The sequence below is a fragment of the Syngnathoides biaculeatus genome, chromosome 11 (genome assembly GCF_019802595.1).
Source record: "Syngnathoides biaculeatus isolate LvHL_M chromosome 11, ASM1980259v1, whole genome shotgun sequence".
NCBI lineage: Eukaryota > Metazoa > Chordata > Actinopteri > Syngnathiformes > Syngnathidae > Syngnathoides > Syngnathoides biaculeatus.
Window position 1 is genome coordinate 29,060,253 of NC_084650.1, and position 27,217 is coordinate 29,087,469.

General features: G+C 40.8%; 1 protein-coding gene across 5 annotated transcripts in view; it reads right to left on the reverse strand.

Moving 5' to 3' along the window:
* Window positions 1–27,217, reverse strand: part of enox2 (ecto-NOX disulfide-thiol exchanger 2) — a 257,527-nt gene that overhangs the window by 112,919 nt on the left and 117,391 nt on the right. For all 5 annotated transcript variants that reach the window (XM_061834677.1, XM_061834674.1, XM_061834676.1 and 2 more), the window contains one exon: window positions 21,725–21,856. In XM_061834677.1, coding sequence (XP_061690661.1) covers window positions 21,725–21,856 — 132 coding nt within the window. The remainder of the gene's footprint in view (window positions 1–21,724; window positions 21,857–27,217) is intronic.

Here is a 27,217-nt window from a genome sequence, read left to right on the forward strand (position 1 = left end):
AAGCGGAGCAGTTGCTGTGAGGAAATGTCAACAGCTCGATGAACTTGCCGGGGTTCTTTATCAGGACCTGCTACTTTCTACTGTCATACTTGAGGCTGTTGCAGAGCAATGTTGCGACAAGAAAACGATGCAGGTATAACCGGCTGTTTCACCTGACAAAGGAAAGACTTTGAACGTGTCTCGATATGGATTTTCAACGGTGACAGCTCATGGCAAGAAACACACACGCGCACGCACACACACACACACACACACACACACACACACACACACACACACACACACACACACACACACAAAGCTCTAAAACACCAGCCATAGCAAGTATACCAAGTAAGTTCATCAACTGAAAAGCAGGTTTGGGCAACATACACCTCGCATTTTTTCATGACCTAAAATCACTCAGGACAGTACAAAATTATTGTATATGAATCTGAAAAGCTTCAAAATGTTTGGACTTTGTCAAAACTTACATCGCTGGTATGTGCGATGGGTGACTTTGAGTTCCACCTGGACACTATGTTCTGTCTGTTAAATCTGAAGTCCGTGAAAACCAAGTTTCCACAGTATGTTAGAAAAAAAAATCTGACCGGTACATATTTGAGAGTGTGCAGTAAATTTGTATCATAAAAGTTGCACTTTTTCACTTGAGCTACTCAAATTAATCATTTGGCACTATCCAAATTTATTGAGATGCAACGGTAATCTGCCTTTTCATGCAGTTACAGCACAAAATCACTCAGCGATTGTCGAGGGAGACTTGGGAATGGCTAAAAATGACGCTTGACACCAAAATGGCTGAGCTTTGTCTTTTTGGCCATTTTTCAAATGTATTGTTTTTGTGGTTCTTTTTGCGAGTGACATGGTTATCAAAACTCACGCTGCAAAGTGAACCTCAACAGAACCACTTTACACGGTATGGTCAGAGCCTAATAAAATCTTAGATGAGCTCTTATAAAAAGCCCAACAAAATATGACTCGCGCATGTTCAGAACACTTGTTGGGTCATTGCATCATATACTTTTAAATAGAATGATATATTCCTTCTTACTTACTGTATACTGCAGTCACTCGAAAATGTACAGGTGTGGTCAGTTCATGCTTGCAGATAAAGTTGCGGGTATGATTAGGGATGAAATCTCAAGACCTTAAAATAACTTACTGGATTAATTTAACATAACTCTAAATTAAAAATAAACAAATACATAACTAAAATACAAAACTACATTTCAAACTCATATATGATCATTTCCAATTTCAACTGATATTAGTAGAACATGATATAAAATGGCATTTAAAATTTTTCATCAATAAAAATTCTTGATCTGACAAACTTTATCTGAAGAAAAGTTAAATGCACCGGTCTCTCAAGAAATAAATACGAACGGTCTATACCCGCAATGTTCTGAAAATGCTGAAAGTTTAGTTCAAAACATAATCGGCGTACATGGCAACAAGCTAGCGATAGATTGGAACATACATTCCTGTTGGCAGTCGTGATGTATTGGGGGGGGGGGGCACGCATCATGGGACTGCTGTAAATAGGAGGCCGGCTTGCTAGAACGCTCCTGCACGCGCTCGACGTATTGGGCATGCCTGAATCAAGCGACGAGGTGGATGATAGTCTGACGTCTTTTTTGGCGGGGGGGGGGGCACGCCATCACACTGCCTCACGATCGACGCAATGAACACCCCTGGTGTAACTGAATTTCCTTTGACATGGCTCATTATGTTGATGACTTTCGACGTAAATGCGCTCGCTTTACGTGAAGCAGCTCTGATCATGCGCATTTGGCATAAATTTCGTACATGCTCAGTACGGTTAACTTGCATTTCCTGTTTCCGGGTGAATACTGGTTGTTTTGGAGTAGGCTTGTTTAGTTAACGTTTGTGAAATAAACATGTAAATTAATGTCAAAACTACACAACAAAACTACACTTTCAATATCCATTTTTTCTACCCGTAACAAATTTTACGCGCGTGATTTTTCGTGCTCAACTGTGCAGATTTGCGAGCATGGAGGCCTGCGAGCACGGTCGCGCTCGTCAAATATGAGTGACTGATACTGTATAATCAAATATGCAGAGTTATAGAGGGCAGCGCAATCAGCAGGACAGCTTTTGGATGCTTCTCATACTTTCTGATGGATGACAACATAGTATAAGTGCTGTTTTACTACACAGTGGGTATTTTATCAATTATCTTTAAGAATGGATTTAATTAAAACTAAAATGGCAATAATTTTCCAACTGCTATGACATATACTGACAAATTCAAGGATGTTTTATAAATCCTATAAAAATCGTTTTATTCCAATTTTTCTCATCCATCTTCTGGTGCTCCAGCATTCCCACAACACCTGTGAGGATAAGCGTATCAGATAATGGACAGATCGATCTTTTCATACTTTTTAATCAACGCAAGCTTTTCTTTGTTTTTTTTTCCATCTAGAAAAAATGGAAGAAAAGGGAATTATTGGGCTGGTGAGACTATATTGAAAAAAATCATGATGTAGAGTACACCATTTTGAAGATGCATAATAAAGAAGACAGAATGCGAAGACAAAGCATGCATGTTCACTTTAATACCTGTAAGTGCATAAAGCTGCATTCACTGTCATGTCAGGAGTCGCATGAGTGTTCGATTTCCCGAACAGAGACAACACAGAATGTTTTGACATGAAATTTCGAGTGGACTTCAACAGTCGCTGAATGAATTGCAGTCTGCTGTTTCCTCCAGTCAATCTTTTATCACCAAGGTCACGGCAGCGTGATCAATAGTTCATTCTCTCTCTAACGGCAGCACATTGACTCAAGCCATGAGGCATACCTGCGCTGATGGCTCTTCTTTCCATGCGCGTCTTCTCGTCAAGGCTTGAGCCAAATTGGGAAGGGCTTTGCTTGCAGGGCCATCATTAATGGATGAGGCGGTTGGCTTGAGTTGATGTTTAAAAGGACACAGCTTCAACGTAGTGGACCATTGATGGAGAGTTGAAAGTTATGAATGACATGTTCATTTTCACCATTTAAAGCATGAATCTAATGCGGTTCATCATAATGGTCTATTTGTTAAGATTTTGAAGTTGTTTTTTTTCCCCTAAAGGAAAAAATAGAAATAGTAAAACAGCATTATGGGGCTAGCATGATGGGCCAAGTGGTTTAGCAGACCTGCCTCACAATTCGGAATTTCTGGTTTCAAGTTTCAGCTCCAGCCTCCTTGTGTGGAGTTCACATGTTGTTCCCGTGGGTTTTCTTCCCAGACTCCGGTTTTATGACATTCCAAAAACATACATTTTAATTTCATTTTTGACTCATCATTTTGTGTGAGAATGTTTTGAAAATAGAGTAATTTCTCCTGTTGGAATAAAAACTACTACTAATAAATGCACAGTTTGAACATAAAAAATGTGCTTGAATGAATGGGAAAAATTACTTAATAGATGATTCAATTAAAATGGAATCCCCTTTTTTGATCTTCAAAAGATGAGATCAAAATGTATTTTACTTAAAAGTTAAATAAAACTGAACTGTACTTGACATATATACTTTCCTGGACAATAAGTTCTGCCCCTTTAATGACTAATTTTTCATCATTCCCACCCCACACCAGTTGCCTCTTTGGCCTGTAACTGTTCAGGTCAGTGTGTCTGGAGTGCCTGCCAGCCAAAATAGTATGTGACCCTTGGGGTGTTATTTTGATGACAGCACGTCATAAAAACAAAAACTGTTCAAAGTTATGAAAATAAGAACGATACCTCTCTTAAAACGGAGTTTAATATTGGTCATGTTTTGTTCAAACTTGGCAGGTAAAACAATGTTTGCCTGCTGTGCAAATAAATCGCTCAAATGTGAACTCTTGAAACAAGTGCTTCCTTGCCGTCTTAATGCTGTGTGAAAAGTGCAGACATTAGATAATCCCTCGACGAGGCTTTTATCTTTTTCCACATCTGTCGTTGAACGCGCTGAGCCCTGGTGTCTAGAATTTTGTTGTTTGTGTTCACGTGTATCCTCGACGAGTGGAAATGTCAGCTTTTAACTAAAAGTGGAGGGCTCGGGGACGCGGTAAAGACAAACAAGCTATCAAAGCCCAACTTTTGACTTTGAAATGATTATGCAGTGAAAATAAGACAAAAAGCCATCTTCGATTGGATATTGAAAAAGAGTTGCTTCTTTGATAATATGAACTTAGATGCTGTGTGAAAATAATCAGTGTCAGTTATTTAGTTGTGCCGATATGTCCACAATACATACTTATCTAACTAAGGCACTAAAATAAACACTTTTCTTTTAGCTATAAATTTTAATTTATTACCAACAACATTGTTTCATATTGTTCATTGAGTGCAAACAGACACTGGGATAAAAATCCACATATTCATGGGAAATAGTCTGACCTCAAATATATACCCTTTACTTACCCATTTTTGTAATTGTCATGGGTTAGTTTTGAATCCCGAGAGTGAGAAAAGCCCAATGTCAAACCAAGTTTTTTTTTTTTTTTTAAATCCAACAAAGGGGTGAGGAGGGATATATTTGCCTATGTTTCTGATTCAATTAAATGATTCGGAGTTGGACAGCAACAATAATTACATTGTAACAAATTAACAATAAAAAGCGCTTACCAAGGCCTTTAATATTTTCCATCCATCTATTTTCGGGGACGCTTATCCTCACAAGGGTTGGGGGAGTGCTGGAGCCTATCCCAGATATCATCGGGCAGGAGGTAAATCCCGAACCGGTTGCCAGCCAATCGCGGGGCACTTGGAGACTGGTAACAATCACACCTGGGATAATTTGGAGTGTCCAATGAATGCATGTTTTTGGGATGTGTGAGCAAACCGAAGTGCCTGAAGGAAACCCACGTGGGCACGGGGAGAACATGCAAACTCCACATAGGCGGGGCCAGAATTTGAACCCTGGTCCTCAGAACTGTGAGGCCAACACTTTACAGCTGCACTACCGTGCTGCCCTTTATATTATACAAGTTAATCTTTCTTTAGATTTTTTACCTTGTTACGGGTGAACTTTGACATCTGGCGCTTAGCATTTTGCAACTGTTCTTTTTGAGATTTCAAGGTGATGGGATGAAAACTTTGACTTTGAAAAAGCTCATACGGTGCATCTCAAGCAACAACACTACATATGATTATGAAAGAACGTAGCATAATTGAAGAATGCATTTCCATTAAGTTTACTTTGTCATGTCTCAAAGGTAGGAGGAGGATAATTGAAAAATAACTGGACTTTTTATTCATTTTTCTTGAACTGCTTATCTCCAAATTGTAGCAGTGCTTCCTTCAAGGTGAGAAAAGGAGGGAGGCACAGCAACCACATCCCATTCTGCTGTGATCAAACACAACTTGAGGCAAAATGCACTTATTTAACGTTACAGCGTGCAGAGCTGCAATCTGTCTGCAGGCTTTGCCATTAGCCTCAGCGAGAGTCCACCGAGCGCCTTCTGGCACTATTCATTATTTAGCTCTCACATGTTTGTGGGTGCTGGAAGACAGGGTGAAGTGGTTATAAATCTTTGACCGCAGAGACAACGCCAGAAGATGGCAAGAAAGAAAAAAAAATCTCAAATCTTTACAACATTGTCACTCATGATATTTGGTTGCTTTACTTTGTCCAGTTAAAACATTGGGGACAATGCGACAACGGGAAGCTTTTGTGTGCTGTATTGGTTTACAATAATGTATTGCTGTCACAAGTGGCCGGGGATGTTTATTTACTCAACTGCAGAAGGATGAGAGTGTAAAATAAGACAGTCATGCTGACATAAATGAATAACAGTTTTACAACGACTGTAAGTGACTCAGTAAACTACAGCAATAGTCATTTTTCATAGAGAGTAAATATTATATGCCTATAAATATTATATAATATAGATTGGGTTTCTACATTTGTTGCTGTACCATTTATGTTGTAATATCCACTCCCTGAAGAATTAAAACACTGCCACATAGCTGCTATTGGTCTATATTTTTTCTCTTTATGTTTTAGCATTAAGCTTTGAATTTAAGTTAAGTTATTTAAGTAGTTTTTATTTTACAACATGTAACTTTCTTTGTTTTATGCTTAGTTTGACAGTAAACTTCAACCGGGAGAAACATTAAGCAGCTTGAAGCATCTGTTTTGAAAATGTTTTACCAGTATCTGCTACATTACTTCATAGCAAATTGACCACAATAATGGCTAGTTTCTCAACAACAACAACAACAACAACAAAATAATAAAATAGAAACAATAAGCCAGGTCACTCATATCTACAGGAGCCACTGAAATATAAAACATGCTTCAGTGGTGCGGCTGTTTTTGTTAGCAACGATTTTCAAATGGGTTCTACAGAAAACCTTTTTTGATATTGTCCATGTATAGCTGCACCAAATTACCGCACCTAAAAGCCTTTCATTTTCTAAAAAGCCAACGGTGCGCTTTATAATCCGGTGCGCTTTATATATGGATCAATATTGACCCTTTAGTGCAGCTCCATCTAATGGATGCATAACGTAACCCCAACCTCTACTGTAGCATCTATTCTAAGTGCCTTATAATGCGGTGCGCCTTATATATGAAAAAAGTTTTAAGATAGGCCATTGATTGAAGGTACCCCTGATAATGCGGTGCGCCTTATAGTGCAGAAAATACGGTAATTAGATTTCCTACCCATTTATCTGTACACTTAGGTGTCATACAGTTTGGGTGCATCCCCAATAGCAGAGTGCCAAAAAAAGCAGTGCAGCTCACACTAAGGGTGCCATCAACCTTCAATATTTGTAACTTTGTAGGTCCTAGCTCTGAGCTCTTTTTACATACTACCTCCTCCCACCAGAAATATAATGGAAGAACCAAGGTGTGTGTGTGTGTGTGAGTGTGTGTGTGTGTGTGTGTGTGTGTTCCAAAATATATTTCACAAAAAGATAGCCCAATTACTATGCAATCCTTAAATATATGTGGATGGTTCAGTGTATAGTAACAGTGAGCCACAAATACAACAGATATTCACCAAAATATGGAAACAGTGGGATAACTCTTACTGATTTTCCTCCTCTGCTTCCATCTCTTATGTTCGTTTCACTACTTTGAATTTTTGAGAGGGGAGTAGCTTTGTTTTTGAGACTCCGTGGAGGTCCTTGAACGCACCTCCCGTTTTACGTGAGGCGACGTGCCTGCCTACACAAAATTGATTGCTAAATATGGTGTTTATCTTCCAACATATGAATGTTTGGATGTTTTTATGAATTAATTGGACTGTTTCTTGTGCTACTTCAACTTCTGCTTCTTTTTTGGGGGGATTGTGTGACGGGAGGTTTGGTGAGCTCATCGGTCCTTAACCCATGTCACGTCAAAACTGAAATTATCACACCATAACAAACAGAATAGAATAAGTATCAAATAATAACACAAATAAAAGAATGACTCAAGAAATAATTGACACAAAAGATCACTTTAAACCCTATTCACATGCCCCCAACATGCTTTGCACCACTAAGGAGGTTGTCCGTGCCAGAAAGAATGCAGGAAGCACCGCTAAACATGGTTGGAGCATGTAAATGGGAAAAATATGGTACCATCCATAGGTATATTAATACTGCATCCATGCATCCATCTGAGGGGGTGTAAAGAATGTAAAACCACGATTAACGCGGACACACACACACACTGTGTTTAAACTACATTGCCCATAGGTGTGAATGTGAGTGCCAATGGTTGTTTGCTTGTATGTTACCTGTGATTGGATGGCAATCAGTTCAGGATGTACCCCACCTCTTGCCTGAAGAAAGCTGGGATAGGCTCCAGCACATCCGTGACCCTAGGGCTTGGACAATGGATGGATGCAATATTGCCTGTTGTTTCTGACCAAAACCCTTCAAAGTAGGTCAAATTATTATTCTCAACTTTTAATTTGAATACTAGTGACACATCAATATGTTGTGTATTTATAACATGATGATGTGACTGAACATTTAATTGGCTTGCCAGTCACAATGACTGACAGATGAAAACTAACTACAATATGGCCCATGATAAAAATGGATTTGGTACACCTGGTGTATTGGTTTGGGATCATTTCATATTGCTATCTGTTTACTCTGCTTTAGTAGTTGATAGGTATAACTAGTTCAGCACCTCTGCTGACTGCAGCCGCAGACTGCAGTGGACTCCCTTTATCCTCCATTGCTTTGTAAACAACAATCAGTCCCACACAATTGGAAAAAAAGTAATAATCCTAACAATTTGTTAGTGGGTGGATAAAAACATCCAAAGGAAGTACTCAAATGCTGTGGAGTGAGATTGAGCACAAGCATTGGCAAGTCGCAGTGCAGTCTTTATCACAGGTAGTGCAGAAGTGGAGTCAAGTAAACTTTTGTGTCATGTCATGACACATACACACACACACACACACACACACACACACACACACACCACACACACACACACACACACACACACACACACACACACACACACACACACGCACGCGCACACATCTCCAAACGAATCAGATGTGCATCAAGGGGCTCTATATACAGTCTGATATGCATTTCAAATCACTCTCCCACTGTTTCACCACTGGGTCGGCACGCCGGCGGCATCTCCTTCCAAGCTGTGTATTAAATTTAAAGAGAGTTGAAATGCAAAGCATAAAGTACGTTCATGATATCAGAATTGAGGGCTACAATCGGCTTCCGGGATTCAACCACATTTGCATAAATGCATATCATTATAAGAAATATCATTTTGTTGCCGTTGCAAAACAAGTGACTGATTTGACATTTTGATTGACACATTTGAAACCTCACTTACAATCGCATGCTAAGAAAGAATAATCAGTCCCGTTAAGCTCTTTTGTTTGAATTACCTGCCCCACCAGCCCACCCCCCCCAAAAAACAGAAAACGTGCAGTAATCTGTAAATGTCACATTTCAATGTCAATGGTGAGTTAGAATATGCTTTTGTCATTCATATTTCTCATGTGGGCAATAATAAAGATGTTATTATTTCTTTTAACCTTTCAATGAAAATTTACATTTTTGTCACTTTGCAACAACAATTTAAAAAAGAAAAATCACGAAATGTGAATTTTTAATCCAACTGTAAAGAAAAAAAAATCCATTCACGCATCTACTAACGTACAAACGCATATGTTGCTATTAAGGTTATGACAAAGCCCGACTTAGATCAAGAGTACACTCTATCTAGACTATACGGTAATGCTAGCCAAGCATCCCACATATCATAGTGCCTTCATTTATGACTGGCAAAGTTAAGAGATTTTCCATTTACATGCTGTCACTTGGTCCATTTTTTGCTTCGTGTTGCAAGCCAATATTTGAGCAATGGTATTTTGGTATTTTCATTCATTTCAACGGGGACTTTTCAGTAAACTTTCTTTTAATTTTCTGTATATTATTTTGAAAGGGTTTTAATCATGTAAAGCACATTGAGTTGCCTTGTTTGTGAAATGTGGTACATAAAGACATTTTCCCCTGCTTGCCATAATATATGAGTACATTGAGTAACGAGGTTGGTCATGGAACAAACTAAACTTGTATGTCAAGATACCATTGTTTAGACAATTGGACAATTTAAATTATTCAATGCCCCGTGAATGTTTGTGGAATTTAGGATGAAGGGAGAGCTTGCAAACACCACACAGGAAGAGTCACTGCTGGGCCCTCTTGATGGTATCTCTGATCTTAGCATTCTCGGTCAGGTCTTCCTCGATGGTCACTCCCTGTAAAGCTAAGGTCTCCAACCTTAGCTTTCAGGGAGATCAGTGGCTGCTGGCTTGTTTGCTTCCTCCTAAAGTGTATGGTGACATCCTTCATTTTTGTCGTCTTAAGGAGGGGGTTGTTGGAGGTTATTATCACCATCTTTGTACTGGAGTGTGTGGAGGAGCAGTTGTGAATAGAGGTTAAAAAGTAGGGGGCTCGGCACACAGCCCTGAGGAGTGCCGATGGTGAGGTTGATGGCGGAAAAGACATCGGGGCCTACTCTCACTTTGATAGTCTGTCAAGAGGTTTGTTATCCAGCCTCAGATGGACTCACAAATTCCCAGCTCATTCAGCTTGACCACCACTCTGTTGGGCAAGATGGTATTAAATGCCGAACTGAACTCCACAAAGAGCAGCTGTGCAGAGCTCCTCGCTGCTCCAGGTGGTGAAGTGTTGCATATCGAGCTGTGCTTATGTGTCCTTCGTGGACCTGTTCGCCCTGTAGGCAAACTGAAGAGGGTCTAGAATAGGGTCCAGGATAGAGGTAATATGAGTCCAGGCATTTTTTTTTCAAGGCATTTGGTGATGATTGGTGTTAGTACCAGACAATAGCCATTGAGACTGTTCACTATATATATATATCTTTGGGGTGGGGGAAGAGGATGATGGCGGAAGACTTTAGACTGGGTGGAAAGATGGCCCGGCTTCATGGACAGGTTAAAACACTTGGTTGCCGGTTGGGCCGGTTGGGCTGCACAGTCCTTAAGAACCCGACCCAGGACACCATCAGGTCCTATAGCTTTCCTTGGGTTCACGGATCCCAGCATGGGCCTTACCTGGGACTCCACCACATGGGTACTGCTGCTGTGGGATGATGGATGTGGTGAGGCCGTCACTGAGGGTACCTTAAAGCAAGCGAAGAAGCTGTTGAGTTCCTCCGCTAGTGAGGCACCGTTACCATCTGTTAATAGGCTGCAAGGTCAGTAGGTGGTTATAAAGTATGCTGGACCACACGTCACACCTGCCTAGAGTTGTTGTTCCTAAAACTATCCTCAATCCTCCTCTTGTATGCACCCTTTGCCTATTTCATTCCCCTCTTTATGTCCACTCTTGCCATACTGCAGAGATCCTTGACCCGAAATCTGAAGGCAGCCTTCCTCTCACTGAGCAGGCTCTGCGCCGCTTTTGTCATCCAGGGCTTCTTATGAGGATAAACCCAGATATGCCTGTCCATAGTTGAGATGTTTGTACAAAACTTTATATAGTCCAGGACTATTGATGTATATGCTTCCAGGTCATCATGCTCAAACACATCCCAGTTCGTCTTCTCAAAGCAATCCTGCAGCTGTTGAGATGCACCTTCAGGCCAGGTCTTTACAGTTCTCCATGTGATGGGAGCTCCTTTTCTATGTAGAATGTATGCAGGTATTAGGAGCATAGGCATGTGGTCTTACAGACCCAGATGTGGCAGGGATCTTGCCCGAAAAGCCTGTTTGATGATTAATAAAATTTGTCTAATGTATTTCTCCCCTTGTAGCACCTTTCACATGCAGATGCAATTTAGAGAATACAGTTTTTCGATCAGCTGCTACAATGTGAATGGCTTCTGGATAAGTGCTCTGCTGTATGCATCATGTAAAGGTTAGAGGACTTGGTTAGCATTAGCATCTGGGGGAATATACACGGCAGTGTTCTAAACTCCGGTCACATCAGTGTAGAGCGTGGCCTGCTAACTCGATAGCAGCCTCTGCTATCTTTGACTTGAGTCAGGTTCCTATGAAAATGAGCGTACAGCAGTCTTTTATGTTGTTGTTGGTGGGGACCATCAGCCTCAGTTCATTCATACTGTTAGCGAGGACCTTGTATTTGCAAGAAAGAAACTAGGAAGCGGTGGTCTATGTGGACTCCAGCGTGGCCTATCTAGCGCCCCTGCTCTGCAGCTGCGCTTACTCCTCCTCTCACTATGCCTTCTGCATTTCCTCTCCATAGGAAAGATGAACCACGGGGCACCGGAGCCGCTGGCAGTATCTGCCCGGATGTTATGGGAGCACACAAACTCAGCCGTCACAGTCATAATCCTCCCGCTGTGTACTCCTAATTCCAGAAGCTCTTGTCAACTGTAGACTTTATCTGCATACACATTCACATAGAGTTCACCCGTGCACAACCATACAGGTAAACAAAGCATCTAGTTATGGAGCACCCAGCCGGAGCATAGACACGCACAGCCATTTTGGCAGAAAAGCAACACAGCATTCCAGAAAAAAAGATCAATATACCAACAGTAAACTATTGTGGAGGTAGTGTGATGATCTGGGGCTGTTTTGTTGGATCAGGACATGGAAGAATGGAACCATTAATTATATACTGAAAAATCCTAAAGGAGTGTGCGGCCGTCTGATCGTGACCTCAACCTGAAATGAAATTGGGTTCTGCAGCATGACAGTGATCCGAAACACACCAGTAAATTCACCCATAAATGGGTGAAGAAAAAAAAGATTAAGATCTTGGAGTGGTCCAGTCACAGTCCTGACTTGGATCCTAGCTAAATGCTGTGACATGACTATAAAAAGGCCATTTGTGTTCGAAAACCGTCCAATGTGGCTGAATTACAACAATCCTACAAAGATGAATGGGCCAACATTTGTCCACTGCGCTCTAAGAGACTCACTGCAAGTCATCTCAAATGCTTGATTGCAGTTGTCACTGTTTAGGGTGCTCCAAGCAGTTATTAGGTTTAGGGGCAATCACTTTTTCACACAGGGCCTTGGAGGTTTGGATTTTTTTGTCCCTTAATCATAATTACAATTAAAAAAACATGTAAAAACTTGATTTCATGTTTTCATGTCTTGTCTCTGACTAATATTTAAATTTGATGACGAGAAACAAGTGTGACTTGCAATAAAATTAGAAATCAGGAACGGGCATACAATTTTCACACTGTGTGTCTGTGTATGTCATTTGGTATTGGATAGCCACAGATCTATTAAAACCAACCTGCCATTTTAGATGTACAAGATATCAAATCTGTGTGTGGATTTGGGTTTATTGTGGTCATTTATGCCAGACAGAAATGTCACATTTAGTTAAAATGGCACAGTTTTCTCCCCTCTAGATGTGAACTATTGAACCCAGCAGAGCTGTCCCAGATCCTGTGAATCACTGGCGAAACACCTAGTACTGTTGCTACAATGGGACATACAAAAACAAATGACATTACTGGCTAAGATGTCACCAACGCAGCCTAATCATTGATTTAAAAAAAAAAAAATCCAAATAGGGCTTTTTAATCATGAGGACTTCCGGAAAGCGCCATGGTCACACTGGTGTCTATGTTAAGATGCAATGGTGATCCTCTTTTTGTTTGTGCATTGCAAAAAATGTTTGTCAAACAGATATCATAATTCCCCCATGCAGGCAGACAGGCTAGCATTTGTGTGTCAATACCTGCACTATATTTTGTGATATATGGCTCAAAAGATTAGTTCTGCTTGGAGACGGGTAATGATGGTCTTATTTTGCCAAACTGAGATTGATTTTAAACAACACAAATCAGAAGCACTGTTGTACTTTGATGGCGATGTAGAAATGTCAATACAAATGTACAAAAATCAGAACTTAAAAAGCCAGTCACCTTTTTGTTGGTTTCCACCACTTTCTTATTCAGAGTTGGCGAAATGTAGGAATCAAAACAGAGAACCAAATTTGAATGATCTCGAGAGAATTGGAATGTTTGTCCCGGTTCTAATCCCGCTTATGCCTGTTTTCCTCTTTTCCTTTATTTGGCACAGTGAGCTGGGTAGAGTAAGCTTGGGAGGGACTGCCAATCAGTTCCCAGTCTGTGAGGTACGCACCTGAGTGGGATTGGTAAGGCACTCCTAAGGCAGTATCTCACTTTACTACGGCAATAGTTGGTTTGATTTGTTTCTTGTTTTTTGTCCCCGTTACTTGGGCTTTTTGTGACATCGTGGTGAACCTCGTGGCTCCTTTCTCAAGTCATTGTATCCCTTATTTTTCATCCATCCATCTAATGAGTTTCTGAACTGTATATCCTCCTTAGGTGTGCTAGAGCCTATCCCAATTGAGTCTGGGCAAGAGGCAGAGTACACCCTTAACTGGTCGCCAACCAATTGTAGGGGACATATAGACAAACAATTGTTGTCACAATCATACCTACAGGGCATTTAGAGTTTTCAGTTAACTTACCATGGATGTTTTTGGGATGTGTGAGGAAACCGGAGTATCTGGGGAAAATTCACAAAGGCAGGGGGAGAACACGCAAACTCCACACAGGTGAGGCCGGATTTGAACCCAGGTCCTCAGAACTTTGAGGAAGACATGCTAACCAGTCATCCACCGAGAAGCCTAGTACAGATATGTGTCTCATTTCTTTAAAACTCTCTCCCACACCTGCCCTAAAACAAACAAGCCCGTGTGTGTGTGTGTGTGTGTGTGTTTGCGAAAGTCTTAAAAAAACACACAGACACACACATATAAACAAATATTTTTCAGTTTGCTTTTTGTTTTGGTGCTGTTTTTTTCATTGCAGGAGTTTTTTAGTTGATCTTTTCCGGACTCTTTGATAGCATCTTTTATTTCCCCGTTTTGTTTCGTTCTTTATAATTTTTTGGAAAACTACAAAATCACCTTCTTGCTCTGTCCTTGCTTTTGGGTCGTACTTGTCACAGAGTGTAACAAGAGTAGTTCAATCTTTGTTCGGACACCATACTTGTAATATCGCTGGCTATGTCTGCACTGCTGGGCAGGATGCCCAATTGTGATTTTTTCTTAAATCCAGTCTTTTTAGGTAATTGTTCACATTAGAAAAACGTATGTTTTTTGCTGAGGATGAAATGGCTCAGTGATGTGACACGGATGTGCATAAAACAGGACATCACATTGCACATGGACACAAACATGATACGCCGTGTTGATGGAAGTAAAGGTGGCTGCTCGTATAGTTCTCGTAATGGCAAAAGTGTGGTAATTTCAATGCATTTGTGCAACCAGAGTCAGCATTTTATTTTATTTATCAGTTCTAAGGGATCTTCTTTCTGCTCCTTTGTCGGCCGTTTGCTTTTGTCGCTTGTCTGTTTTGTCTAACAATCGTAATGTTTGTTGCCTTTAAATGACACACTGGTTGAATGCATGCCCACAGAGCATCCATACCACACTTGCGTCACATCCATATCCAATTTCCATCTATATATGAAAGAGGCCTGGGTCATACATGAAAAAAAAATTGAATTCTACAGTTTATATAGACATGAAAGAACCTGATATATCACATTGGGCAAAAAATAATAATAATAAAATAAACATTCACTTGCAGTGTAAACGTAGCGTTTAGAAGCGAGAATGGATCTCCCCCACAATGGCTGGGCACATTTATAGAAACCTCTCCTCTTTTCCCACACCATTTAGAAGTTAGGGCACATGTGCAACAGAATTAGTCATACCTTATCTTATTAAAAAAAAAACAACCTCATACTTAAAAAGATGCAGACTGATTCTACTATATGTTCCTGTTCATTTTTGTGCGCCACAGATCTCCACCGAAATACTGGAATAAATGTCATAATTCTATTTAATATTTTAATTAATCATTGTTCATTTCTTGGTAGTTCTACAAGTGAGTGTGATGATGATTATCAAGACTTCAATGATGTTTTCCCTCTTCTGACATCTGCACTGTTAGCATTACTTCTTAATGAACAGAAACAGAGCAATAGCAAACTCACTGATCCATATTTCGTTGAATGTAGCAGTCTGCTTTGTGCCTCAAATTCAGCCAAGGTTCACCACCTGCGGCTAGTGCTCAGCAGGGCTTGAGGGAAAATGAGCATCTCTGGCTGTGTAGTAAGAGTGATCAAATCAGAAACGGACAGCCTTTGCAGTGGAGCCGCTGGCCCCCGGGTAGATGCTTATTATATGTAGTTTCGTAGTTTTGTAGTTAAAAAAACATCAAGTAAAATTTGATTAAAAAAAAGAGTGGGAACCTTAACCACATGATGTGCAGTTAATTAGCTTAAGTGTAAACTGAATGGTTATGCGGCTCACTCAGTTGCTGTTGCATTGTTTTTGTCATTGTTACGTAGTTACGGCCTACAACGGTTTCACTACTGTTTTAGCTACTACTACTACTACTACTGTCAAAGTTAGTCAGAACAGGTAGATATATTTCAAGTAAAAATAAACTTGCTTACCTTTGAGTAACATCTCAGCAGCTGCTGTTACACATTCCTTCATGATTGAACCTTGCTAAATGTTCATTTAACGTTGCCCCTAAATTAGCAATGGACTGAAAAATTGGCCACCAAAATGCCAAAAATGCCTTAAGAGTGCTTAGTCAAAATCCTTTTTTCTACCAATGTCATTGCAGGTTAAGTCACGAATCATCATCTCCACGGCAGCGAAAAAGCTACACAAATATCGTTATCAGGAAGGGACAACACAAAGTAAATTTACAGGAGAACGAAAGATGGCGAAGTTATGCTAATTGCTAAGCTATCATCACATGTAGTCATGAAACACCAAAGTGAATACAGTACACTTGTTACATACAGTAGGTCCAGTTAGTAGCACATTACAGTGGAGATTAGCCAAACTCTAAGCAAAATAGCAGGAAATTAATGTGTATGGAGAGAAAATAATAGTGACACATGATGCTGTCTGTAACCAGAAATGAATTCATATGTCAATTCTACTAACAACTGACATATTAATTTATGTTTCTTCACATTTTCAGTTTTTGTCAATAATTCATTGTCCATTTCAGTCCATGACTATCCAAAGTCTACACTATCCAAAACAAACTCTTTGTTTGGTACACATTTTGGAAGTGCTGTTTAATGTTCCCTATTTTTAACAAAACAATGGTCTCGCAACAAATGCAACATCAGTTTTTGGCTGGCTTCCAGAAGAATACAAGAGTACTGGTTCGTTCATTAATTTTTAAAAACTCTGCTTTCCGAGTCAACTTTCCACACTTTGGAACAAGCCATGCTGCCTTCAATCCCGGAAATCTCTTCTGGTAAACTAAAGGTTTGCTTGAGTTCTTATGGTCACGTGATCACAATAAAGGCTACATTCAATCATTGATTTTCCGTTTCACTTATCCTCACAAGGGTTGCAATAGTGGTGGTGGCCATCCCAGCTGTCAACGGACAGGAGACGAGGTACACCCTGAACTGGTGGCCAGCCATTTGCAGGGCACATAGAAACAGACAACAGTCGCTCTCAGAATCACACGTAGCGGTCTCTAATTAATGCAGGTTTTTGGCATGTGGGAGGAAAACAGAGTGCCTGGAGAAAACTCACGCAGGCATGCGAAGAACTTACAAACTTGGCCAGGATTCGAACCCTGGTTCTCAGAACATTGAGGCCAACACGCTAAGCAGTTGCTCCACCTAAGGGCTACAGTAGTACTTAAAGCTCCACTGACATGAAATTCATGATTTTTTGTATGTTTTTAATTAAAAAATTAAAAAATAAATGGAAAAGGCAGCCAGAATGGACCCATCTGTTTTTTTTTCACCACAAAACATGATTTTGACGTATATGGCTTTTTGTAACTCCTCCATAGAAAATTCTCTTGAGGGGTCTCGTGTGTTTATACTAGTTTTACCTGCAGGAAGGTAGCGCTTAGTTCCTTCATGTTAGCCAAAATGGCGGCTCGTTGTATTGCTGTATATTGTTCGAACACTCGGGAGAATGGCTTAATTCTTCATATGTTTCCAAAAGACCCAGTTCATTGTGAAAAATGGATTGCACAGGTGCAAAGGACGAGAGCTTCGTGGGTTCCAAATGACAGGTAGGTGTATGGAGCTATTAAAAAAAATAATAGTCGGGGGGGGGGAGCGTAATCCTCTCAGAACGTAACAAAAGATCCACCTACATAAGTCAGGGGTGGTAAAAGTGTCGATGTGTGCGACGGCACCACATCTGCCGGTCACAGCTTCGGTGCCGCATTCACTAATCATGGCGGCCGGGCCGTGGTGGCTCGTCGCGCCGGGCTGCGGCGTTGTCGTCGCTCGCGGCTGAGTACACTACATACTGTCATACTGTCGAGGAGTCTGTTGTTCATTAGAAGTTATCCGCATATCATCTAAATATAGTTCGAAACAATAAGGTAATATTGCCCCGGTCACTCCACTCAATTGTGTGATGTTCTCTTCTTCCGTGTCAGAAGGGGCGTCAGAAAAATCTGAAAATCTCTGTTGTTCCTCTCCCATAGCATGTGCCACTACGTGTTTTCAATGGTGAATGCCTCAGTGTGACATCTGCTGATGACGTTGCAGGCAATATGGTTGTTGAGTGAGACTTCCGCAACTTTGCGCATGGATGACACGCTCTCCGCTCTTTATTTTTTCATATAGATATTGAAGTGAATAATGTTATGTGTATTTTTCATTACAATATCTATTTTAAAATGTTTCTAGGCATGTCACTTGGGGTTTAATATAGTTGCATAAACACTGTAATAGCGGCCTATATGAGACATAAACGGCCACACGATGACGCACAAATTGCACATACATTATTTATAGTACTTGACCGTGGATCCACATGAGACTTTAACTTGGTCTAGAGCCGGACCCCTTTGAGGACAACTACACAATAAGAGCTGCAACAATTTTGTCTTCATTATGTGTTGGGTGCCACGTTAAAAATGTGTTGATGTGAAAAACAGTATGTCTATCATGTTTAATGTTGCAAAAGTACTTGAAGGTGTTTCTGTTTGGTTCATCTTTTTTTTTTACCTCTGTAATTCTTCCTGGAAAAAGGGTGGTTTGTTCTCTGATGCAGGCTAAAATGAGATCTGGTGGTATGCGCTGATGTCACACATTATGACAATTATTTTTTGCTTGAACACAGATTGTTATTGTCTTAAATTAAGGTGCTCAACTTTGGATGTCAAAGTGTAAACCGTCGGCAGTCGCATGATGCAAGTACATTTATTTATCTATCTATCAGTGGGGAAACATTAAGTCTGAAATGAGTCAAATTCCTTGAGGGCTGCATCAGACAAGCTGTTTATTTTGTTCCTCTCTTAAATTTACCCCTAATTTAATGAAGTGAAATTGCAGCTGAGCAATGTTTCAAAAAGAGTGTTGTCCAGGACATTTGCCTGTACACACAAATACACGGAAGCCAAACACACACGCACCGGATTATGAAGTGGGAAAAAAAATGAAGAGTAATGAGAAAAATCTATCCATTAGTGGTCCCTCAACGAGACTGAACCAGCAAGGATGTTAATGAGCTCCATCGGCAGCTCAGGCCACCTCGGTTGAGCGTGTGAAGCCAATGAGAAGGCAGTATCCTCAATGGGCCGACATGATTGGTTAGCCTTTTACGTTCAGAGGTTTTGACACAGCGTGAAAGAAAAGTACCACCATTTTAAAAGACAAAGACTGACCTTATACGCCAAAAGGTTAAAATATACTTGCGTAAAACCTTCTCGGGATATATTATCTCCCGTGAGACAAATCCCATTGCGTAATAAATGACATGTCACTCTTCATCACATTCGGCAGTGGACAGTAAACAGTGACTATATGGAGGGCATGACAAGAACATGATGCGACAGGATGAGATATAAAATACTGAGGGATTCTTTTCAATATACCTAAAAGCTATTTGGCCAGCATGCATTATTTAAGAGGAGGAGGAAAGTTGTCCAAGTCACTTAGGCTGGATTTACACTGCATGCTTCTTTGCTCCCAAGTAGCATAAGTGGGGAATGCATCAGAGCAACGAAAACACAAAAAAACTGCATGAAATCAAACATCTACAGATTGGAATCAGGCCTCTTTCAAATGTGGATAAAGTACAATACATATATGCTAATGCGAGTACAACATTAACACAGATGGGATAAACCCCATCAATAACAACAAGAGAGCATCATAATACACTAATGCTTGATACATCCACATCTGCCTAAGCACCAAAAATTAACACAAAATAAACACTTGCTATAAATCTAAACCACTGCGAAAGAATGAACAACTAAATATCATGTACATATGCTAAACATGTCCCCGTGATTGCCCGGCAACCATTCCAGGGTGTACCCCACCCCCTGTTAAAGTCAGCTGGGCTTGGCTCTGTCCACCAGTGGCTCTAATGAGGACAAGTGCTGCAGAAAATAGAGGTCTGTCGATCCTTTAATGAGCAAAATAATTGATGAATCATACCTACGTTCACTTCATGTAAGTCAATGCAGAAGGAAGAGTTAGAGGACCAATTAAATGCTTTGTACTATGTGTGTATAAATGTGTGTGTTAAACACACACACGCACACACACACACACACACACACACACACACACGTCAATTTTCCGAGCTGCTTATCCTTTTACAAGGGTCGTGGGAGTGCTGGAGCCCAGCTATCATCGGCAGGAGCAAGGTACACCCTGAACTGGTTGCCAGCCAAACGCAGGGCACATAGAAACGAACAACCATTGGCACTCACAATCACACCTAAGGGCAATTCAGGGTCTCCAATTTATTCTTTTGCTTATGCGAGGTCGAGTCGCGGGGGGCAGTGACTTTAGCAGAGTAGCCTAGACTTCCCTTTCCCCAGCCATTTCCAAGGACATAGTCTCTCCAGCCTGTCTTGGGGCATCCCCGGCGTCTGCTCCTGGTGGAACATGCCTGGAACACCTCACCATTGGGGGCCTCCAGGAGCATCATAAACAGATCCCCAAGCCACCTCATCCGGCAGCAGCCGGGGAAGCAGCGGCTCTACTCTGAGCCTTTCCCGGATGACCGAGCTTCTCACCCTAATGTTAAGGGAGAGCCCCGAGACCCTAGGGAAGAAACTCATTTCGGCCACTTTTATCCTGGATGTTGTTCTTTCGGGAATGAGCCACAGCTTGTGACCATAGGTGAGCCAAGGAACGTAGATCAACAAGTAAATAGAGAGCTTCGCATTTCAGCTTTGCTCCTTCTTCATCAAAACAGACAGATTCAGAGTCCGCATTACTGAAGACACTGCACTGATTCGCCTGTCAATCTCTGGTTCCATGCTTCCCTTGTTCATGAACAAGACACGAAGATACCCAAACTCCTCCACTCGAGGAAGGATCTCATCCCCGACATGGAGAACGCAATCCACCCTTTTCCAACTGAGAACCATGGGCTCAGATTTAGAGGCGCTGATTCTCATCCCAGCCGCTTCACATTCAGATGCGAACCACACCTGTGAGAGTTGGAGATCATGGCTTGATGAAGACAACAGAACCACATCATCTACAAAAAGCAAAGATGCAATACTGAGTCCACCAAAAAGCACCCCCTCTATGCCTGTGCTGGGCCGAGAAATTCTCTCCATAAAAATTATGAGGGCAGACGTCGTGGAGTCCAACCCTCACTGGAAAGGAGTGGGACTTACTTTTTGATGATACATTATATAATTATCTCTTTACATGGAACATGGAATTAATGTTGGGATACAAAGCAGAGAGAGAACAAGGAAAAGCACCTCTCAGCCTAAAGGACAGTTCCTTTTTACTCACAAAAGCAGTTAAATAACCAGCGTTAACAGAATGTCTGACTAAAAGTGACACTGAAGGGTGGAGCAATCTTTGATAAATACATTACAATAAAATAATTATAGCACGCAAAAGCCATTTCAGTCCACACACACACAAAAGCATATGGAAGGTCAGTTGGTAAATGGTTGCTGGAGTGTTGATTGGCATGTGGTGTTGGCATGGCAACAGACAGTCACTCAGGCACACTCTCAATAGAGCATTCAGAGATGGTCAGAGAAGCTGAGCCAGAGGACACCTTGCAAAGAGCAGACTAGGCTATTCTTTTCTGCCATAGTGACACCAAATAATAGGATTAGGTAACAATTCCCATTCTGGTGATTTTATGTTGGCCAAGGAAGATGAGACACAAAAAAAGAGAAACTATGTTGCATCACATTTACAAATCAACAAGAATGCAACATTTAACATAAAACACTGCCGCAGTAAGGTCAGCATCAGTACCTGGAGGCAGGCTGGTTCGCTTCCTCTTTTTACTGTTTTCAGACGTGTTTTCCACAGGTGGTGAGCCGCTGGAGCTGTTGAAGTGCAGGGGATCGTTATTGGCGGCCGGATCAAAGGGCAGGGCATTGAGTCCTGTGAAAACGAAAAACAAAAATGAGCACCGCATTAATAAACAAACATGGTCCGACACGCACACATGCATGGAAAGATCACTCAAACATTAATCCTTCCATGTTAATTGTGACAGTAAACAAGCAATGGTGAGAATCAACATGAGATCGACTAGTGATACAGTCAATCCCTATCCACGGCAGCAACATTCCAGATCCATCCACAATCACCTCTGTGATTATTGGTGATGACAATGTAGTAATACAGTCGGCTGCCTGATTTTGGTGCAGGCATAAATTCTAACTCAGTGATGGTTTGAATGTGAATGTTTGTCTATTGCTATATATGCCCAATGACTGAATGGCAACCAGTCCAAGGTGTAGTCTCCCTTTAGAGCGAAGTCAGATGGTAAAGGCTCCAGTTCCTCAAGGGCCCTAAACAGGATAAGAAGTACAGAGGTGGACGTTGTTTAGTAACGTCAATTTTTTGCAAGCAGGAGTGCTTTTTCTTAGTAGGATCACTTTATTGAGCTAATAGAGCCATGAGTCTATTGGGGAATGATGCAACAAGTTTTTCAGAGCTGGATTTGGGGATCCACTGCCAGTCTTCCTTGCAGATGCTTTCCAGTTCTATCAGGTTGGATGGTGAACGATTGTGGACAGCCATTTTCAGGTCTCTCCATAGATGCTCAATACAATTTTTTCGACCATGTGACTCCATCCGGGACCTGTTGGATGAGTTCACTCTCCTTATACGCTGTTCACTCTAATGCTTTTGCATATAGACCAGCGTTACACAAATGATTGTACGAGTGTTAAAAATGACGCGTGTTGGCTAAAAAGACTTTGGAAAGTTATTGGTGCTCATTAGATGTTGTTTCAAGAAACCTTTACGATAAGAAGTGTGCTTTGATCGACAATATCGACCCATATGCCTTGGAGAAACACAAATGGACCACACCCGTGGGCACCGGTAACCTATCCAGACATCGTCCACTACCTCCTCTTCTCGACAAGCGCTTATACCGTGGACCAACTAAAGAATTACATAGATCTGGAGGCCTACAACTAATTCTTCAATGGCTGGATTCGTCATGCGGCGGGTATCCATTCTAAGCAACCTGCCTCCCCACACTGCTAAAATTAGTTTACCGCACAATGTAATTTAAATATGTACCGCGTGATTATAGTCAGTGTTGTGTTAAATTTTATTGATTATAACAACGAAAGAGGTGTAGATTATTATTTTCGTTTTTCTTACCGAGAGGGAGAGAGAGAGAGAGGTTCGACTGGGACAAGTCCCAAGTGGAGCCCGCACCTTTTTTTCCACTTCCACGGCTACATTTTTAACTCAACTCACCAAACAGCTAGCGGTACGCTAACTTTTTGCAAACTTATTATAATAAAGCAGAAAACATAGATTTTGGAGACATTCATTGTATTCACACATGGTTATTGTGCTTAGCTGCTAGTTCGGCTCTGCTAATACGAGACAGCCACAGTTGTCGCCGTTTGGTTAATAACTGCTCCGTTTTCTCGCACTGGTTCTTGATCACAGCTGGCAGTCGAAAGAGGGGCGCTTTACAACGCCCGTTTGAGCAACCGATAACATAGCAGTGCGCCCCCATTCATTTGCCTTTCTGAAATGATTCCTGCTTAGCTCCGTGTGTTTACGTGAATTCACCAAACCAAGATGGCGACTGCGTTCTAAATCAGAAGATGTGTGAGGTCAGTCGAAAACAGTCTATTGGGTATAACTCTGGGCTCTGCCAGAGCCATTCAAGAACAGTCACTGAGTTGTTCTGAAGTCATTCCTTTGTTATTTTAGATGTGTGCTTCGGGTCATTGTTTTGTTGGAAGGTGAACCTTTGGGCCAGTCTGAGGTACTGAGACCTCTGGAGAAGGTTTTCGTCCAGGATATCACAGTACTTGGCTGTTTTCATTTTTCCTTCAATTGTAACAGGCCATCTTGTCCCTGCAGCTGACAAATTTGGCCGGACAGGGTCAAGTAAGGGTTTTAGTCATGCTAAACAGCTTCCACTTCCGGATTATGGAGGCTACTGTGCTCTTGGCAGCCATTTTTTTTTTGGTGACCCTGGCTAGATCTGTGCCTTACAACATTTCCGTCTATGAGCAATTCAGGGAGTTCCTTTGACCTTGTAATTCTCATTTGCTCTTAGATGCACTATGAGCTGTAAGGTCTTATCTAGACAGGTGTGTGGCTTTTGTAATCAAGTCCAATCACTATAATCAAACACAGCTGGACTGCAATTAAGGTGCACAACCATCTCAAGGATGATCAGAAGAAATAGACAACACAGAAGTTAAATATGAGTGTCAGGGCCAAGGGTCGAAATACTTATGGGTGTGTGATTTTTTTAAAATAAATCTTAAAAAATGTCAACAATTTCCTTTATTTCTGTAACTATGGGGTGCTGTGTGTACATTAAATAGGAAAAGTTAAAGTTAAATTTCTCACTTTGTCTTTTATCCCCTAGGTTTTGTGCCACACTGAAAAAATATTTCATATGAATTAGTCAACTATTTGATCATGAGGAAATCTAACAACTGCATAGAACTGATTGTTGATTAATGTATGAGAGAAAATGAAGTCTGCTACCTTGCTACAACCAAAAGAGGTTTTATTCACTATCATTGGGTTGTCAGCTAAAGAAATTAGTTAATCCGAGTCAATATCTCCATAAAGTGACTTTGAGACCTCCCCATTTCACAAAAAGGAAATTGAGATTTTCCGTTTAACTTATATTAAATAGATGTCATGCTTTTTTTAGAAATGTCTATTAGTCAAGGTCCAACACTTTAAAAAAAATAATTTGACTGCAAACAGACGAACCGCAAAACACTGTATGCGAGCTTGCTGATAAGGTGGACAATGGCTACATGGACATTTTTGGCTAACAGCTGAATTTAATGAGGACATAGTGGACCTTAATTCAATAAGCAAGCTGACTGTACCATTTAAAAAATATGTTTCAAATTTCTGAAAGGTTTTTATTGGGCTTTACACAATAAGGATTTTCAAGGCCAATCATCAAACAGCGATCTTAAAAAAACAATAACCGATCACCGATCCGATTGCAAGATGTAACGAGGAGTCTATTCGAAGAACCAGTTCTTTTACTGTACAGTATATACTTCCATCCATCCATTTTCTTTTGCCGCTTATCCTCACGAGGGTGGCGGGGAGTGCTGGAGCCTATCCCAGCTGTCAACGGGCAGTAGGCGGGGTACACTCTCAACTGGTTGCCAGCCAATCGCAGGGCACATGGAGACAAACAGCCGCATTCATAAACACACCTAGGGGCAATTTAGTGTCCAATTAATGTTGTATGTTTTTGGAAGGCGGGAGGAAACTGGAGTGCCCAGAGGAAACCCACGCAGGCAAGGGGAGAACATGCAAACTCTGGGACCTCAGAACTGTGAGGCCAACGCTTTACCAGCTGATTCACCGTCCCGCCCACTTGTCTACCTAATTGTTAAAAAAATACATATTTACAACAAATTATGTATCTATCCATGTCAGTGAGGCATCGTAACAGACAGACCAAATTAATGGTGTTGTATTTGTTTTTCTGTTACATTTTCATGAAGACTAAGTGATTCTTATGAGGACACCAAAAGCATTTAAGAATGACCTTAAAATGGTTAACATTCAGACTGACTTCTGCTGGAGCACAACTCCCACAAGCAGCTCAATATGACATTAGAATAAATAAAAAAAAAAAAAAGTGCGGAACATTGAATATCTCTGCCAACCCAACACATAGATGGAAATTGAACCAACTGAGTGTTTCCAGGCTGGTCAAAATTACGCATCAGTCATCTCTATGTTACTCCAACTTATTTACATTTACTGGACTGAAAAGTCAGACTGCATTTTTGGTGACAACCTCGCATTTCCTGACATGCAGCAGTGCTTTGTTGGTACTTTGTGTTGATGTGCAGTTTATGTTTAATGCAGTATTATGAGGTTGAGCTCACGATCCTTCCAGCTGCACCACTTAAAGATAAATGTACATTGATTTCTGTTAATACAGCACAGAAGACTTTTTACAATGAACTCCTGTTCATCATGTGGAATGTTCAAGACCAAGCTTCAAACACACTTAAATGTATTGCAACATTTTTGTTAAAGAAATGGCAAACTTAAAATGTTTAGAAAATAGTGTACATGTTAGACAACTGCCATTTAGAGGCAAAGTCTTGTGTGGCATGTGATGTTGGCAAGATGGAGGTGGATGCTGAAAATCACATCCGGGACGAGAGCTCTTCTATTCCACATAAGAGGGCATTACAGTAAGTAAGCACAGTCTTAGAAACGCATGAAAAAATATCTATATAAATGAGAGAATTACACAACAGAGTGGGGATGTAGCTGACAAATAAGTTCTACAAGATAATATGCAAGATAGCAACGATGCAAACAATGAACTATCACACAGCAAGGGAACGGTGGGGGCTCAATAAACCCCAAAACTCGCCCAATTTTTGCAAGTGTATGTGTCCTGGTGAAAAGTATGTATTGTGGTGGTCCTAAACAACCAACCAAATACACATTTTATATATATGTATATTTTTTCAGTTTAGCTAGTGAACATGAAATTAGATGGACAAGCTTACCAATAGGCTGCAAATAAAAGTCCAGATGACCTCTTACCAAAACCTGAACAGGAAGTCAGGCATTTTGGTTTGAAGCACCCTTTCCTGGGAAATTACAACAGTTGTACGTACAAGAACTATGAATGGAATTTGGCCAAATGAGCCCCACCTGGAAGCAGCTATTCTGTTGGACATTTGGACAACACTAAATTATGAAGCTATTTGGTCATCTATTGTGGGTGTAGTATGGCATCAAAGTTCAGTGATCATTTCCCAGATTTCCCATGAGCTCAAGGGCCAGTTTATCACTGCTTCGAGTCTTAATTATTACTATCCATAAAGTTTACCTAAAAAACACAGAATATTATTTTTGACCAGTATATCAAATTACTGAATAGCTCTTTGGTCGGGGGTATAAATGCAAATCTAGTTTGAAATTTCTCATTCGTGTTCCAAATGGTAAATCACCTCGGGCCTCAAGCTCTGAGATCAAAAGACCATTGTAGGACTTCATTATGCAGGATGGTCATTCTTAATGACAGGTCATCTCATAAATGTGTTATTCAGTATATATATTCATTATTTTGATCATGTTGGGACGGGAAAGTTCTGCCTGAGACAATGAACCCAATTTATTCGGTGAGCGGCTTTTCAATTTTGCTCACTAAAGCTTTTTTTTTTTACACACAAAAAAAAAAAAAATCCATATGCAGGTAATAAATGAGAACGCTTCTGTAAGTAATGAGTAAAAAGATTCACAGAG